Source organism: Thalia democratica, chromosome 3 (assembly GCF_965202585.1).
Source record: "Thalia democratica chromosome 3, ktThaDemo2.hap1.1, whole genome shotgun sequence".
Taxonomy (NCBI): domain Eukaryota; kingdom Metazoa; phylum Chordata; class Thaliacea; order Salpida; family Salpidae; genus Thalia; species Thalia democratica.
The window spans coordinates 70,752,206-70,770,298 of NC_139167.1; the positions used below are offsets into that span (position 1 = coordinate 70,752,206).

Below are 18,093 nucleotides of genomic sequence, written 5' to 3' on the forward strand. Positions count from 1 at the left end.
TGAAAAAAAGTCATTAGTTATATAAACGTGTTTAAATGAAGACAATCTTTATTGCTTAACAAAAATATATTTAATTCTATGGTAATTTATTAGTTAAAGTGATTTATATTGAAAAACTGTGTTAAACAAAGTTAAATCTTTTGAGTAAATTTTTCCGCACTTAAAGCTTTATAAACTATGTTTGAGATATTGTTTTTCTCTTTTGTAATAATATCAATGTTAATATCTAATCAGTTTGCTTTCTAGATTAATATTCAAACAATTTCTAGTAATTTATATTTAAAAACAGCCATAATTCAAAACTATTCATATTTTAAATTGATAATGTCTTAATAATAAAAACCTTGTAACAGAAGTAAATTGAGCATAACTATATCATAAAACTAATTAATTTTGAACTGTTATACTTTTTACTTTTATGTTATATACAAATAAAAATATTGTTGTACCATTAAACTTTATATAGATACTTCCAAATAAAACCAGTTTAAGCAAAGCATTTATAAAACTAAAACATTAAAACTGCTCAAACACATTGAACTTGACTTTAGCACCTTATCTCTCGGTGAATTCTCAAATATGTTCGTAAACATCAAAACACAAACTTATATACGAAAGTTACATCACATAGTTCAACGACCAGCATTATAACTGTTAATAAAATTCTCGTAAACAAGCGCTTTAATGTTTTTACGGTTTGTTACGTAACTTTTGGATTTTATAACTTTTTACGGGGCTTTTAGCGGGTTTATTGTACCCTAGTGTCATTGTTGGCTGTTATATCAGCTGTTGCGAGTTAATTGTTGGTGTTTAAATAAAAGTGATAAAATTTAATTAGGTTTTGTCACCTAAACGGTTTCAAATAGGAAACAATAGATAAATTAGCTTGGTATTAAACTTCAAAGATTTTTTTTTGGAACAAAGTTGAAAAACGGCCAAGTTTGGTCATTAATCTCGACTTCAGTTGTAAGTATTTTGAAATAATTTCATTCATAACATTATGCAAAGAGTTAAATTAATAATAAAGCAGACTATTAAGAAATTTTATATCCATATCCTCAACCCAAATTACCCAATTTTTTTAATCTACTTCTTATCCCAAACCCATTTTACCCAAGTTTATTTGAAAAAAAAAAGTTTTGTTATTTAAAACTTAAAAAAAAAAAAAGTAAAATAATAGCCAATCAGAAGCGACCTTAGAACTGCAGCCGACGCATTGGTTTCAGCTTTAAATACTTCAGAACATTATTAAAACTGTGTTACAGGTTTAAGGTAAAGTATACTTATAAAATAAAGGATATTGATAAAAAATAAATCAAAATTTCTAGTCGTTTTTCAATACGTAAACTTTTGCGTATTACATCATTAAGACCAGTATAAATCGTGTAGTAAATGTTAATAAAAAGTATGATTTAAAAAAAAACTTAATCCAATACGATATGAAAACTTAATTTCATATCATAAACTTTTATCTAGACTAAAAAATAAACACTTAAGCACAAAAATTAAAGTAAGAACAATAAAAGTTATTTCAGCAAAACAAAGTATTACGTTTTAAAGTGTAAATAAGAGTTTTATACAACAATTTTTTTAAGCAAAGTAAACAAAAATAAGTAGAAAGTTACTTGAAAACATAAAAATATGTGGTTTTTAAATAAACAAAAAGGTAGTAGAAAACTAGTAGCACGAAAAATGTTAATCTAGTTCATTAAAAAACCTAAAATCTGTGAGGTAGTATTATATTGAGTTATTAAAAACATCCCGTAAAAAGCATAGGTTTTTTAAGCAAACAATAAAGTTTTATTTACATTTAAGGCGTTTCTACATGGTGTTTAATACATTGTACGCTAAATTAAAATTGAAAAAACGTGTCTAAACAAGATGTTACTGCGATTAAAAGATATCAAAGTTTTTATTTTATAAAAAATACTTTCTATTAATTATATTTGAATATTACCTAATGTGAATTAAAAAATTACTAGTGTGAAATATTTGGTTTAAGTAAGCATGATTAAATAAATCATTTTAACTATACAATCAACTAATTTTTATAACAGAATGGTTTTTAAAGTTTCTTATACAAAGTAGTATTACTTACTAAAATAATTGCTAAAAGTTGTAAAAAAAATAGAAATAAACTTACTATAATGGGCTTTATATGCTTGAATATTTAAATTAAGCTAAATAGCGAAACGAGTCTGAAGATAACCGATTAAATAAAATCAACAAACTTAAATGATAAACATCGACTAAAAAGGATATTAGTTTTTTTTACAAGTTCAAACAAGTTTTATTGATCGTAGCCGTGACAAAATACAAAATAACAAGCTTAAATATAAACTAATAGTTCAAAAAGTATAAACTTGTTACTTACCCCAATTTATCTTTATAAACTAGATGCATAATCAAATTACAAAAGGTCTTAATAAAATACCAAAGCAGCCCTTAATAGCTTTTTGTGTCAAACAACTTTTAATAAAAGTAGGTATTAAAATTTAAAACTTTTTGATTTATTCGCGCAAACAAGTTTTTATTGAAGACAAACGTGATATGTTGAATGACATCATAAGTTCAAATATGTTTTCATATTTGCACACGACTTTCAAATATTTGTTTGCAAAGCACTTGATGTTAGTGAGCACATTACAAGGTGTAAGTGTTATTTCGTTGTCTTGGTAAATGCTTTGTTTAGTACTGGAAGGTGTTAAAAATTGCTTATAAGTATATTAGTAACTTAGAGTCGGTTTTTAGTAAGTATCAAGTCATACTTTAAAGTTTTTATAAAGTTGTGTTTATAATAAGAAGTCTTGTTTGGTTTTCAAGCAACCTAAAGAATATTTTACTAAGGTGTTTTGAAAATACACTTCTAGTTTTGCTTAAACTTTACAGTAAACTATAATTTAAAAAACAATAGGTACATAAAATAAGTTTGCTCTAAATAATTAAGGAAATTTTAAATAAATTTAAAAAGGAAAAAATTTTTTTCTTGTGTATTTATTAAATTACAACTTTTTTTGTTGATTGTTTTACTAATGTATTTAGAAAATTTTGAAAAAAAAAGTTTGTTTTGTTACTAAATTTTTAAACATGTTTTTATGTTATTGAAAACTAAATAATAAATGTTGTACAACTTCTAAAATTAAAACTCCTTAGTTTATATCTTGTTTTATGTCGTTTTTTCAGTTCAGATTTCTAAGTACAATTCTATTGTTACGTTAACGTATAACCTTCTATTGTATAGGTAGCGTTAATACAATGAGGTTAATACAATACTCGCTTATACAGTGTATAAGTAGCAATGTATTTTCACAATACCTCGAGCATTATTAAGAGCTTGAGTGGCTTTCAACAACTATTAGTTCGGTTTCATTGTACTAATGAGTGTGTTTATTTAGAAATTTTTATTTGAGTTTTGCTTTAAAACTGGTTGCGTTAATAGTAAAAGTATCAGTTTTTTTCAGTTAATGTTATTACTTTTGTTGTTCTTGTTTTGTTTAGATTAGAGCTTATGGTTTATTTAAAACAATAAACAGTATAAACATACATTACATAAAAAGTTATAAACTAGAACCAGTTGAACTTAAAAAGTGTTTTAAAAACTAAACTACAAGAGAACTTTATTTTAAACTTAGTGAATTTATATGTTTTTTAATTAACTTTTAAAACTGAAATTGTGTTAATGTTAGTTGTTTTAGTACAACCTTATGATTAAAGTAAGAGTGCTTTCTATCTTAGCTCAGATTTGTTTGGTGTAGTATTTAATGATTGGATACAAAGTGTCAAAAAAAGCATGTATCTTTTTAGTTATAAACTTTACGTTTTAATGTATTACACCGTTAGAAAATCATTTACAAATAAGTTTAGCAAAAAAAAAAATAAAAGTGTTTTTTATATCTCATTAACAAAACTTTCTTAAGCAAAACTAAACGTTGAATTATTTTTATTTCAATCCTACAGGAAAGTATATCTTATTTTGATCGTCAAAGTAAACAAGTTTGTTTTTACTACAAAAAAGTACAACAATGGAAATATTTCAATGCAAAGTATTACTGTCACTGCGATTTTATAAAAAAAAATATAAGGAATTTGTTCATGAACTAAGAAAACAACTTTATCTGCATATGATTTCAAATCTAAAGCTTTTTGTTTTTTTTTTTTCTTACTGCTTTATATTAAGTTTAATAATTTATATTTAAACTTAAACTATCTAAATACTAATAAACAAACGTTTTAAACTTGTTTAAACAAAATTTAGAAGTTTTTACTAGTTAGTAAGCAAACAAAAAGTACTTTTATAACGCAAAAACAAATGTTTTACAAAAAAGTGTACTATAAGTTGCAATTTTAAACTATAACTTCCTCAAAAAATACTTTGTAACCGTGCATATGAAACTGAACAATTTTAATGGTTTGATATTTACCACAAAATATTCGAAGTCATGTGTAAAACTAAATTAAGTTCTCAAGCTAAATTACGCATTTAAAAGTTTTTTATTGCCTGAAACTGGATATGTAATTTATACATATTTCATTTGAAATTTATGAAGCGAAACTAAGAAACTTTAACTTGAAGTATCCTTATGTATAGCTTTAAAAGGTTAACTTTTGTTTGATCAAAATTAAAGATATACAATTCTTTTTTTATTATATATACAGTTCAATACTATAAAGATATACAATTTTTTTTGCTAAATTATAAGTAAACATTTGCTTTCTTTTTTTTTGTTTTTTGATGCATAGACATTGTTTTTTAATGTCTTTTTAGATCTTAATAACTAGTTTTATGTTTTATTGTTTACTATAAGTTCAATTCTAATTCATGTTCGTTTGATCAATTTTTTAATTAAATCATGAACTTAATTTTAAAATATTTTTAAACTAGTTTGTCTAAACTCTATTGTTCAAGTTAGTTTATGATTTTCATTGTTTAACAAACAGCTAATTTTTAAATATTATTCTAACAGTTATTTTTGTTTTACAAAAGTTTCTGATTGCCTGAGTTTATTATATTCATACTATTTGTTTGGAGTTTACTTGCAGCAAAAATATTTTAAGTTAAGAACAGATCTGAAATGTTTCTAAAGGTTCACATTTATGCTTTAAAGTTTTAAGTAAACAAATTTACTATGAACGCGAGAAAGTATAACAAAAGATAACACTTCAATGTACGATTGTCAATAAAACATAAGTGTTTGAATTTTTAAGAAAATAACTTTATCTGTGCACGAGGTTTTGTTTGAAGCTGTTTGAATTGAAGTTAAGTTATTTCTTTAATTTTATTGCGTTTTTTTTTTAACTTTCAGCACATATTTGCTTGGACGGAAACCAAATTGGTATACAACCAAAAAAATTTAATACATACTACCTTGCTGTCATTAAGCAAAAAAAATATTTTATCAAACTTTTGTTACCAAAAGAGTGAGAAGAAATTACATTTTACATTAATAAAGTGTTTCAAACTGTTGATTTTTTTTTTAAATAAGTAAAGTGTTTTAAGGAAAAAGCTTAAAGATATTAAACATGAGAAAACTAACTAGGTTTCTCTACCAATTAGTAGCACAGCTCACCGGAGTATCTATAAAAAAGATAGAATTTTTTTAATTTAATTTTTGTAAAGTGGAATAATTTGAATTTTTAAAGTTAAACTAAAGTTTTAATTAATTGATTGTATGCAAAAACTTTAAAACTTTATTACATTTTACTTTAAATCTTATGTTATAAAATATCATGCAAATACCATTTTCAATAAATTTTGTATAGTCTAGCTAAACTAATCTTAAGTTTTTTTTAAAAACTGGTTTTAACAAAATGTAAGCACCAAACTGAACCGTCAACAACAATTTGTGTGATATTCTGCGACCTTGTTTCGTCCATACCATCACTAGTCATGCTGATACAGCGGTACTGGTTTGACACAATTTACTTACGATTTTGTAACTTGACTTTATTTGTTTAACGTTTAATTTAATACTTCAAAAAACGAAACGCTAATTGTAACTTAAAATAACAAACACCTTTTCAGTTCAAAATACAGCTTTGTTTTATATATAACGGTTCTACTTGTGTTTACAATATATGACACCTTGAAATCAATTAAAATACATCTAACTTTCAAAACCTTCTACCTCAAAGTTCAATTTTAGACTTGTAATAATTATAGTCCACTAATTTAAAAATTAATCCTAATATAATGGACGAAAACGAAAGTGTTGACGAGGAGCAAGAACTCGTAGAACTTGTCAGAGAAGAACAGCGGAAGCACACCAGGATGGTGTTCGATAATTATGACGTCACTGGTGAAAATTGCATTTTGACGTCACAATTGAAAGAAGCCATGTACAAGTGCAGCTTTCTTCCAACCGAGAGCTGGCTGCAGGAACACATCAATGTTTGTTTTAATTGTTAATTTAAATAACTATTTATACTCTTTAGTAATTTTATTCTAATTTTTACCTAAAGTTTTTCGACTGCTTTTGCTTGGTGGGCAGTCATACAAAATACAAGACAAAAACACTAACCGTTACGTAACTTAGATCTAAGCTAAATGCTTTATTTAAAAATTCAACTCAACAAATGAATGTTGACAATTTAGAAAGGGTAGTTAAAACATTAATGCTAGATTAAGACCGTTTAGTTACTTAAACAAAATGTGATAACTTTAAGACCCATCTTATTCTTTATAACTTACTGTAATAAACTATTGCATATTTAAAGTGTTATAACTCTTAATTTATACTTTTTTTATATATATATTAAATTTTCAGTTTTTCGACAGCTTTTGTTTCGATATATATTTGATTCATACACTTTATTTAGAATTAATTTAATACTTCTCTATTAGTATTTCGATATCTGTGTATATATCTTTGTTACCAAATCTTTTTTGTAAGCATTCAACTTTTTACTGTGTTTAAGACTTTATTACATTTTTGACCACTTTTGAACTGTTTTTCTATAAATACTTATAAAAAAAATTTGTTTTGATAAAAACAACAAAGTTCTAAGTAGTTATCGTAAAATAATCACGTTTTAAGACAAGCTTAACGATATTGATTTAATACATTATAGTTTAAAAAAGACTAAATGACTACTTTTAATTAAAGTTAAACTTTAATTAGTTTGTTGACTTTTAGGTATTACTTAACATAACTTAAAACTTTAGTACTTAAAAACATAACTTTAAAGTTTAATTGACTACTTACTTGTTAAAAAAATCTTAAGTGTTCACATATTTATAAATATTTATATTTTAGGCGTTTTCTGAATCGGGAAAAATAAGTTGGGAGAAGTTTGAAAAGATAATAGAAGAATACATGAAAGCGAAAAAAGTTGACGCCAGTTTGATTGAAGCTTTCAGGAGATTTGACCCTGACATAACTGGTTAGTTGATTATTAATGTGTGTTAAAAAGCCAAACTTTCATAACTATTTGCATTATAACATTCTTTTGTAGTAACTGTGAGTTTACACAAGACTAAGATGTTTATACTTGATATGCTTATTCTTTTTATGATAGGATATCGAGTTTTAAAAGCAGATTTCGATATTATTGAGGACAGTTTTAATATAAAACAATATCCATGTTTTTAGGGTTTATCACATGATTGTGTTTTGATAATAGTTTATATAAATACATATCATATTAATTGGCTTTATTTTAAAAGAAGGCTCATTAGAAAAAAAATTGAAGTTTCATATTTTTTGAATATTTTTCTTGTTGTTCTAAAACAACTAAAATTACAATACGTTTCATATGTTGCAATTTCAATCTATTTTGAAATTGAATCTAAAAATTTCTTACAACGATTATACTTACATTGTTTAAATAACTTTTTGTAAATTAATGACTTATTACTGTATACTATTTTAAAGTTCAACTTATTAACAAAATCAGCACTAATAAACATAACAATAACAAATCACTAGCAAAATTATGAATTAATTTATCGTTTTTATGACTTGTCGTCAGACGTCTGTAAACTTAAATAAAATGCTGCAAGTTTTATAGTTCATAAAAACTAATAGACCACAAATTACTTCTTGTTAAAAACTAAAAAAAAAATATCGAAGTAAGTCTTAAAAACAAAGCCTGAAGTATTCTCGTGTATACTGATAATTTTTTTTATTAACATAAATTACACACTTTAAGAAGTAATACACATGTTATACTTTTTTTTTTCAGGATTTGTCACGTGCGCTGAGATGAGAAAAGTTCTGACCACATTAGGGGATGTCCTCAATGAAGATGAGATCCAGGAATTCCTGAAAGATGCGGATCCGCTGAAGAGAGGTAACATAAATTACCAGGCGTTTACACAGATTCTAATCGGAGATGATGCTCAATAAAAACTAAATAATTAAACAAAAATCGGTGATACTACTTTAATTATTATTTGTATTTATATTTATAAAAGAGTAACCATAAAAAGATGTTTGTGTATGGTTTGTTTTTTAATTTTTCTATAAAACGTTACTGAACATTGTACTATTTGTTTTTTTGTTAAATACTTTTTATTGCAAAATACGTATACTTTGGACGTACTGTTACTCGAGAATTTTTGATAAAAATTTCGTTTGTTGTGTTTTTAACATCGTTAATAATTTAAAAAGTGTTTTCTATACTGTTTGAGATAATTACTTTTTTATTTTTGTTCGTCATGTTGTAATACTACTAATAAGTCTCTTATTGAAAGTTTCTTGTATATCTATTTCTAAAATTATCACACTGTGAAAACTCATTTACGGTGAAAATGAAAATATGGTGAAAAATTGTTTTTTATTTATAGTGTTATTTGTTTCCATACACTCAAAAAAAAACATTTTAACTTTAAGAAGCAATTTAAAAAAACTATTTTCTAAAAACTGTTAGTTTTGATACCTTTTTTTAGTTGTACTTCAAAAAAACAGCATGTGTTTTATTATAAAAGCTATATTTTAATATTAAAAATTAAACAATTAACAAATTCATAATTTTTCTATGAAATTAGTCTTGTATTGTAATTACTGCAATATTCTTTTCAATAATTTAAAATGTCAGAGTTTTATTAATTTATGTGATAAAAGTATAAAAATGCAAACAAATATTAAAAACTATTTTAAATTATTTTATAAAAGATTAAATTTTTAACAAATATTTTAGTTGTAATAACACAATGTATACTGGCAAACAGAGCTAATCGTAAATAATTAGACTTTATTGTACTAACCATAACTTTCCATAACTTTAAAAAATAAAGTTTGAGATTAATTTGATCTCTTTAAAAATGTTTCTAGAATATTATTAAAAGAAACTATGATAGTGCACACATAATGGAAATAAGGTTATAGAAAAGTTTAGTTTTTTGTTTGCTTTAAGCTTGTTGTTTTCAATAAAAATATATAAAACGTTTGAGTAAATTAAGCTCAAATACTTATAAACTGTATATTAAAGCGATGTAAAACTTACTTATCATGAAATAAACATTAAATTATTGTATTTTAAATGCTATTTTTATGTGAGTAAAAAAACAGATGCATCACTACAAAAAATTTATTTAAATCTCTTTCAAAACAGTTAGAACACAAAAACCATACAATTAGAATATCTTACTTGTAATAATTAATAAGCTACAGTAACCGTAACCTTAATTCAATAACTTACTGACAAAGTTTTTAAAAATTTTTGAATTTAAATGATCTTTAAGAAGATTTAACTGAACCATATTTTGTTCGTTATAGGAAAATCAAAGATGAATTTTTATGAAGTTTTTGAAAGTAAAATATAAAATAGAGGTTACAGTTCAAATTGACAATGAACGAATTGATAAAATAGCATGTTAAACATGTTTGTATGGCACTATTTAATACACCATATATCTCATATGTATCTAGTAACCTACAAACCAAAATCTAACTACATTTAAACAGTCCGGCACCTAGCATTACGTTTTATGTAAAAATAATTAACGTAATCTTTAATAACTTTTTATAAATATACAACAAAATGAAGTTACCGAATTAAAATTAATATCGGTATAGATTTTCTAAAAAATAAAATCGCTTTGGTTGGGAAATTTCAGTATATAGCGTTTGTTTTGTTTTTATGACGTTTTATGAAACTACTGGATTAGTAATAACTATATGAAGGCGGTTCTTTATAGTACATTTTATTTCTACCATACAGCAGTTGGAAAACCTAAGTTACATTGAACTGTATTAATATTATATAAATTTTTAAATCAAAAGTAAATTGAAACTTAAAAGGATAAAATTGTATACTAGTAAAAGTTTATATCTTTTGAGTACTTAAAAAAAACTATTAACAAAACGTAAAGTATCACCTCAAACCTTTTTTTTAAAGCCTTTAAACTACGGATGGCATTTCTTTAGTCGGTAGGCCGGATTTACTAAAAAAATTAAAGCCGAACTAGTTTAAAATGTTTTCGCCGGCAAAGAAATTTGAAATCGTAAATTCTAAAAACTTTAAAAAGTCACTATAAGATTCAAGCATTGATAACAAATTATTTGGTAAGAATTCATACTCAACGAAACTTAGAATACATTTTACTTTAAACTTCAGTTTTTGTTTTTAATAATTTTTATTAAAGCTAAAAAGTAAGTCTTATGTCAAAGATTTTGCCTGGCTGACCAGCTGGATACTTTGCCATACCCTAGTTTACGTCAGTAACTAAACATAACACAACTTGTCTAAAAAATACTTAATCACCTACTTGAAGAAACCTTATCAGGTATGTTCTAAAAATGGTATTAGGTTTAAAATTTAAGAAAAGAGGTTTAATTAGCGTTTAAAACTATATGTTACTATATCTAGATAGATAAACTATATCAGATTCGTCTTAAACATATTGTTATAACTAAAATGTATTCTAAAAAAAATAAAAAATAACTCGCAAGATATAAGCACATGACTAATTATCGATAATGAAACAACTAAAAAATTAGTTTCATCATTAATCAATAAAGTAAGTAAAATAAACTTAAAAGATAGTTTTACTATTATTTAACTTTCGCTTGCAACTTAGGTACACTAAAGCGAGTTTGATAACATTTTAACTTGTTTATCGTAATATTGAAAGTTTTCAAAATAAACAACCAAGTTTAAAACCCTACTAGGTACAAAAAGTTGTTTAATTTATAAAACATCGTTTTTATAGCATAGTTTTGGTGGGGAAATATTGTTTTACTTTTCTTGTAAGTAAATGACTTGATAAAAGTGCTAGTATTTCTGTTGTTTAATTAGTTTCTAAAGTAAGTTATAGTATTCAATAGCTTATCATTGCTTTGTAACTAATATTTTATAAAAAATTCGTAAGAGTTTATTAATAGTACATTGACAAAAGCACTTTAGAACTTTTAACCACTTAGTGTCGCTAGCATAACTTAAAACCTTGTTAATAGATTTAATATTAAGTTATTAAACTTCAATAAAATTTGTTAGATGGTTAATTTTTCTTTTTAATTTTCAATTCAGTTAATATTTTAAGTATAACTTTATTTTATTTTTACTATATATATTTTGAGATATTTCGTTCTAAAGCTGTTATTTGCATAATAAAACTTTGACAAAAATAAAAAACAAATCAGTATTAATTTAGATTATACTTTTAATAGTTCTACAAAAGCTTTTTGGATACAGTTTCTAACCTTCAGAGTTTATATTAATTTAAAAATTGGAAAAAATTAAACAACAGCATTTTAGCCAAAGATTTTAATAAAAACTCTTGTAAAAATTTTAATAAGCTCTTCTGAAAATTCACATAATTAATTTTAAAAGACAACACAAAAACAAACTTTAAAAAATTAATTTAAATTTTTCTTCTTGGAACATTTTTAGTCATTTTAAAAACATTTTTTTTTCATTCCTTAATTATTTTGTTAAGGAATGAAACGTTTAGGTTAAACCTATTTTTAAACTTTTACTTTGAAAAAGTTCATTTATTAATTCACTTTTCGAAAATATTGCTGGTAAGATTTTGTTAATTAATGCATACGATTTTACAAAGTGAGAAAAGTGCGATAAAGCTGATAATAAAAACATTTCAAGTATTAAAAAATTACAGTAGCAATAAAAAAATTGTAAAACGGAAAGACTAAATCAGATTCGTCTTAAACATATTGTTATAACTAAAATGTATTCTAAAAAAAATAAAAAATAACTCGCAAGATATAAGCACATGACTAATTATCGATAATGAAACAACTAAAAAATTAGTTTCATCATTAATCAATAAAGTAAGTAAAATAAACTTAAAAGATAGTTTTATTTGTGAAATTTTTACTTAAATTAACAGCAAACTGTAAATTTTAGTTACTGTTTTCTAAGCAAAACATATTTTTAGTCTTTCTACATGGTTTTCTTTTAACTTGTTGTAAAGTACCAAGAACTTAAGACAAAATATTTTTTAATGCTGTCTTTAGAAAAATTTTTGAAAAAAAATCGATAAAGATGTTGTTTTTAAGATATAACAATGATAAAACATACCAAATACTTACTATTTTAAAATTTTTATCTAAAATCTTTAACGTAATAATTTGGCACGCATAGGAAAAGAAAAAATGTATAGAAGTCATAGTTGTAAATATTTACAGATAAAAAATACAAATGGGTATAAATATATTTATATCTTTAAAATACAAATCAATTAGAAATCCGCCAACAAAATAACTATCTAAATCAGCGGTTCTTAACCTGGGGTAAACTGACCCCTGGGGGCAAATTCCCTTGTTTTAGGGGTAATATTTCGTTCTTAAAAGTTATGCAAATTAATATTTACAATTGTATCTTCAATTTATAATTTAAAACTTAATTATAGCTTTTAAAAATTAAATAAATTCTTTGAGTTTTACAGTTTTTATATTTTACCAGCATAAAGTTTAAAAAGTCTAGTTTTCTTTCCTAAAACTAAACACTATTTTGTATATTGGGAGTAAATTTAGTTATTACCTTCCCAAATATGTTAAACTTGGTAAGTAACAACCGCCTAAATAGGGGTTATACATGAAAAAAAGGATAAGAACCAATGATCTAAATAAATTTAAATTGTAACAACAAACGTTTTTTATTTTAATTGTAAACACCAAATCATGAACTTTATATTTTAAACTTTTTTAGTTGTTGAAAATAAGTGTTAAATCTCTTCTTTCCAAACTTCTAATTGATCTCCTTGAAAGTTCAAAATTAAGTTTTTAGTCTGTTTAAATAAATTTTAATAAGTATTTAAGTTATTTTATATACAATAAAAAAGGTTTATTAACAAAAACATTCACATACTGTTTTAGTATGTTGTATTTTTATACATAACTGAAGTTGTACTAACAACTTCGTAAACTGTCATTTAAATAGTTTTTTACCACTTAATACTGTTTATATTAATTTATTACGTTACTAAAACCGTACATAATAAGTTAAGGTGATAAGGAGACTAAAAATTTTGAGTACATGTCAATATAAGCTATCAAGCTTTGAAAATAAAAATAACAAAAGGTATTCTTAATTAAACAAACTATTTGTTAAACATTTTAAAACATAAAAGATAAAAGTAAAGTAAAACAAATATTTTTTTACTAAATTTGAAATTAAATTGTAATAGATAATAAAGCTAACAAAGAAAGTACAATAAAGTTTAAACAACCTTTAATGACTATATTTGCTTAATCGTTTACTTTACTATATTTCTATACATACATACTTATACTTTTTTGTTTTAATTTTTAAGAAACTTTTATCAAATAAGTTATAAGTAGCTTTTCATAAAAACTTTCAGAAGTAACTGGGAGTCTTCTAAAATGTTTGATTAATTTTAAACGATGTGTTGCCATGTACTTCGACAAAGTTTTTAGTATGTATTTTAATGATAAATTAAAACATTTCAACAATATTTAACAAAAAGTTTATTAGTTTTATTAGCGATCTTTACGAGTGCAACTTTTGCAAGGATGACGTTTTTTAAATCTTTATACTTCCTTATTTTTTTTAAGCTATATAACGGTTTAATATATCTAAATTTAAAACTAACGAAAACCATTCTAGAAACAAACTATGACTAATCTAAAAATACAATCAAACCACTACAGTTTTATGATAAAATAATACTTAAACGTATATTTAATTTAAACTAAATTAGAAATAAACTACAACTTAAAACCAGAAAATAAAAGCATGGCAGTTATCTTGAACAAAAGCAACTCTCCGTACACAGATGACGGTATGCGTTTCTAATCAGTGACTATGTATGATATACAAAAGTATAGTTTTTTAATTAATTCAGCTGCCATTAAAGCTTTTAATATAAAGTATTTAACAAAAAAGTATATATGAGTAATATTGTAACAGGATATCAAGTTGCACATGATTACTGTTTAGATTTGGTTGAAAGTTTTGAGCTAAAAGTTCATTCAAGCGGTTAAGAGAAAGCTCGCAAGGTCAAGTTTTATACTGATGCAAGTTTAATACAGTTGAAAAATGAGAAAATAAAGTGCAGACCAGAAATTACTGATGTAATGCTGCAAAAAGTTAAGAACGCTGCTATATAAATCAGCCACAGAAAGCAGTGGGAGATTCTAGCCACAGCCTGCTGCAATAAATGCGATAATGAAGAATATACATTTATATTGTTTTCTTATGTTTTATAAAGTGTGTTTTTATCAGTGTTATTTTTATAAGTATTTCTTATTTACATTCTAAGTACTTAAATCGTATTTTGTTTTATACATTCTTAAAGTATATTCCTGCTAGATTAAATCTTGTGTAAAGGTTTTGACCACATTCAAAGTGTTTTCTAAATTTGATGTTCTTTATATATTTGTTAGTATTTGCAGTTGTTCTTTATATAAAATATGTTAACTCATGTCATGCCTAGTTTTTATTAGAGTAGCCCTAAGTATTATTGAACATAAGCATTTAGTATAAGTTAAGTTTATGATCTAAAGGTACCTATACCCATAGGTTACAAAGTGAATACACATAGTAGGAAGATGAATAAAGTACATACTTTATCTCGGAAATAAATAGAATCAAATATTTTTTTGGAAAATAAGTTCTGTAAAATTTTATTGAATACATAAACTTAAAGAAAGAACAATGTTATTGTAGTATGATTAAGGCAATAAATCTTTTGAAAAAATCAAAGTCGTTTTGTGTCGTATTTTAATTAAATTTTTTAGCTATTACTTGGTGTGAAAATTACTGTGTGTGAATTTCTCGCAAAATTGTAAGGTACGCACTTTTGCCTTAGTTAAAATTCGTACCTCACCATATCTTACTTTACTATATATTAATTATTCTTTAATATATTAATCGTTTAGAAAAATAAAAACAGTTAACTAGCATTGTTTTTATGAAGTTCCTTAAGACTTTGTTGAATTGAAATTTGCTCACTGGTTGCGAAGTATTCTTCAGTATAAATTTCTATTTTTTCGAGAACATTCTTAGTTATTTGTTGTATTTTCTCTTGGTAGTTTTCTTCAAATTTCCAGTTGTACAAATTCAAGTATGATAACTTTAAATAATTTTCAAATTGCTAATTAAAAAATTTGTTGAGTTTTGTTTATTTAACCGACATAAGAAACAAACCTTACACTAATACAATAAAAAATACGATAAAGTTTAAATCATGGTAATTTTGTATCTATTTTTGTTTTAAACCTGTTAAAACCATTGTTAAAAAATGTGTTATACTTTTTTTACGTGTTTCAAATAAGTTAAAGAAAGAAAAACGTTAATTTTTTTTGTTAAGTTAAGATGTTTATTTATACAAAAGTAAATGTTACCGTAATGTTATCCTTGGCTAGCATTTTAAACAAAAAATAAAGAACAAGTTCATCGCTTGTGTCTTCATCAAAATAGATATGCAGTTGATCTAAAACTAGTTGTTCATATGAAAGACTAATAATCTTGTCGAGAGATATTATCTCTGCTTTACTGTTTATTTTCACCAGTGAACTACTGTGCAAGGAAGTAAATGTAAATGTGCGAAAATCTTGTAACTCGTGTGAGTTTAAGTTTCTTAAATCAAAGTTTGTCGTCCAGGTCTCTCGGTCTGCATTGCCTATAAAAAAGAATATTTAAATTTATAAACTTTTAAGAGCGGCTTAAAGTTTTCACAGAGTTAATTAAAATGTTAAAGTACTAACGCCATCGGCTTATAAATCTTCCATCATCTTCATGATCTTTTCTTAACAGATGTCTTGTGTTAAAAAAAATCGAATCTATAACAGGTGAATTCTAAAATAATGATTTTGTAAAATAGCTAAAACAGTTTCCATTAATCTAGAATAGTTAATTTTAGACAAATGTTAAAACTAATTAACTTTAAACTTGAAAGAACTTATACTTATAAAAATAGTCGTAACTTGTTGTAAACAAAATTCTATATGATTTTGAAACTTTTACAGATTAAACGTTTGAGTTCAAAGTAAATTTTTACTTTAAAAACAACAAACAAAGAAAATATTTAATAGAAATATTAACTAGGTTAACCAAAGAGATAGTTATATATTAGTTTTAACCACATGCTAAAATTACAATGTTAATAAAGTTAAAATATAAAAGAAAAAAGAGTTTTTGTGCTGTTAAAATAAAAACGTCTTACACTGTATTTACACATAGAAATAGAATAAGCTAAAAACAACTACTAAGTATTTTCATCTGATCGTTCTTTATTTATCAGTGTTTTATTTCTTAATTCGAAACGAAACGTACGTTAAATAAAACAAGTAAACAAAAATTTTGACTTTAGTTGTGTAAAAAACGTGTAAACTTTTGTCTAACATACAATAAAAATTACGTCGGCTGTAATTTTAAGTTTGCTTCTTATTGGCTAATATTATACTCATCAGTATTTTAAGTTTTAATTAATAAAACTTATTTTTTCGGATTATTTTTTATATATTTCGGTAAAGTGTATTAGGGATAAGGGTATAATGTCCTTAACATTTTGCTATACTATCACTTTACCTCATTTGCATAAGTTCGCATATTGTTATGAATAAATCTTCAAAAAGTTACAACTGCAGCCGACCCATAAAAGTTTAAACTTAAATTGAGTCTTTACAAAATCATTAATTTAGATTTATTAGTAATAAATTTAAGAACAAACATACTTTTTAATTATTATAAGTTTCCGTTCAACTATAGTTATAAAAACTTATAGTGATTTTTTACTTGTTTTTTTGATAATAAAAACTAAAACTAAAAGTTTTTTTACCTGACTGCAATCACAAGCATTTAAACGATCAATTATTTTATTTTCTATAAGTTGTATCTCAGCTGCAGACATTTCACATTCAAAATGCAACTCAATTGTTTGTTGTAAGAATTCACAAAAGTCAATATCAAAAACTTCTGGGTTCTTCGTTTTTAGGTTATACAGAGCAATATCAAAAATCTGTAATAATACAAAATTTGATACCAATTTTTACAGGAAAAACTTAAAATGCAGTTAACCAGTTTTTAATTAGGTTACAAATAGTTAAAAAGACAAAGTGCTAAGGTAAAACTTTATTGAATTCTGCAAAAACTAGCATTTTAAGTAAAGAGATTATTGTTACCTGACTTCCTCCAACGCCAAAACTGTTGCATAATTTTTTTATTGTTGTATCGGAAGCAAAATCTGGTAAAACTATCTCTAAATAATCTATATATAAACGAAAAGTATCCATAAAGCTAGAAATGGTTATTATTTCTTCATCGTTTTTCGGGCTTAAGTAAAAGCTTAACTTTTTGATATTCATTTTTTGGATCATGGGCATCTTTCGTTCAATAGACTGGCAAAGGAACATTTTTTCAACAATCATCTCTAATAACAATATTTAAATCACATTTAAAAAATTAGAAATAGCTATCAAAAAAATTCTAAATTATTTGAGCAACATACATTACTTTTATAATAAAAAATTATACATGGTTAGTATTACTAATAAAATTTATCATTATAACAAATATTTTTAATACTTAACTTGTTGTACAAAACTTGAACAAAACATGTACAAAACTTGTAATGAAAAATCTACTTCTTTTTTAAAAAGGGTAAACTTTTCTAAAATAAAAGAACTTTATAAAACTGTAGTTATAATAAAAACATTTACAAACACTTGT

At 24.3% G+C, this 18,093-nt stretch overlaps 1 protein-coding gene across 1 annotated transcript; it reads left to right on the forward strand.

The window, feature by feature from the left end:
* Nucleotides 1-6,147: 6,147 nt before the first annotated feature.
* On the forward strand, nt 6,148-8,569 carry LOC145831897 (uncharacterized). Its single transcript, XM_082939251.1, has 3 exons — nt 6,148-6,388; nt 7,254-7,380; nt 8,182-8,569. Exons 1-3 carry the CDS (start codon nt 6,191-6,193, stop codon nt 8,343-8,345), a joined length of 489 nt encoding a protein of 162 aa, XP_082795377.1. The 5' UTR covers nt 6,148-6,190; the 3' UTR covers nt 8,346-8,569.
* The last annotated feature ends 9,524 nt before the right edge of the window (nt 8,570-18,093 follow it).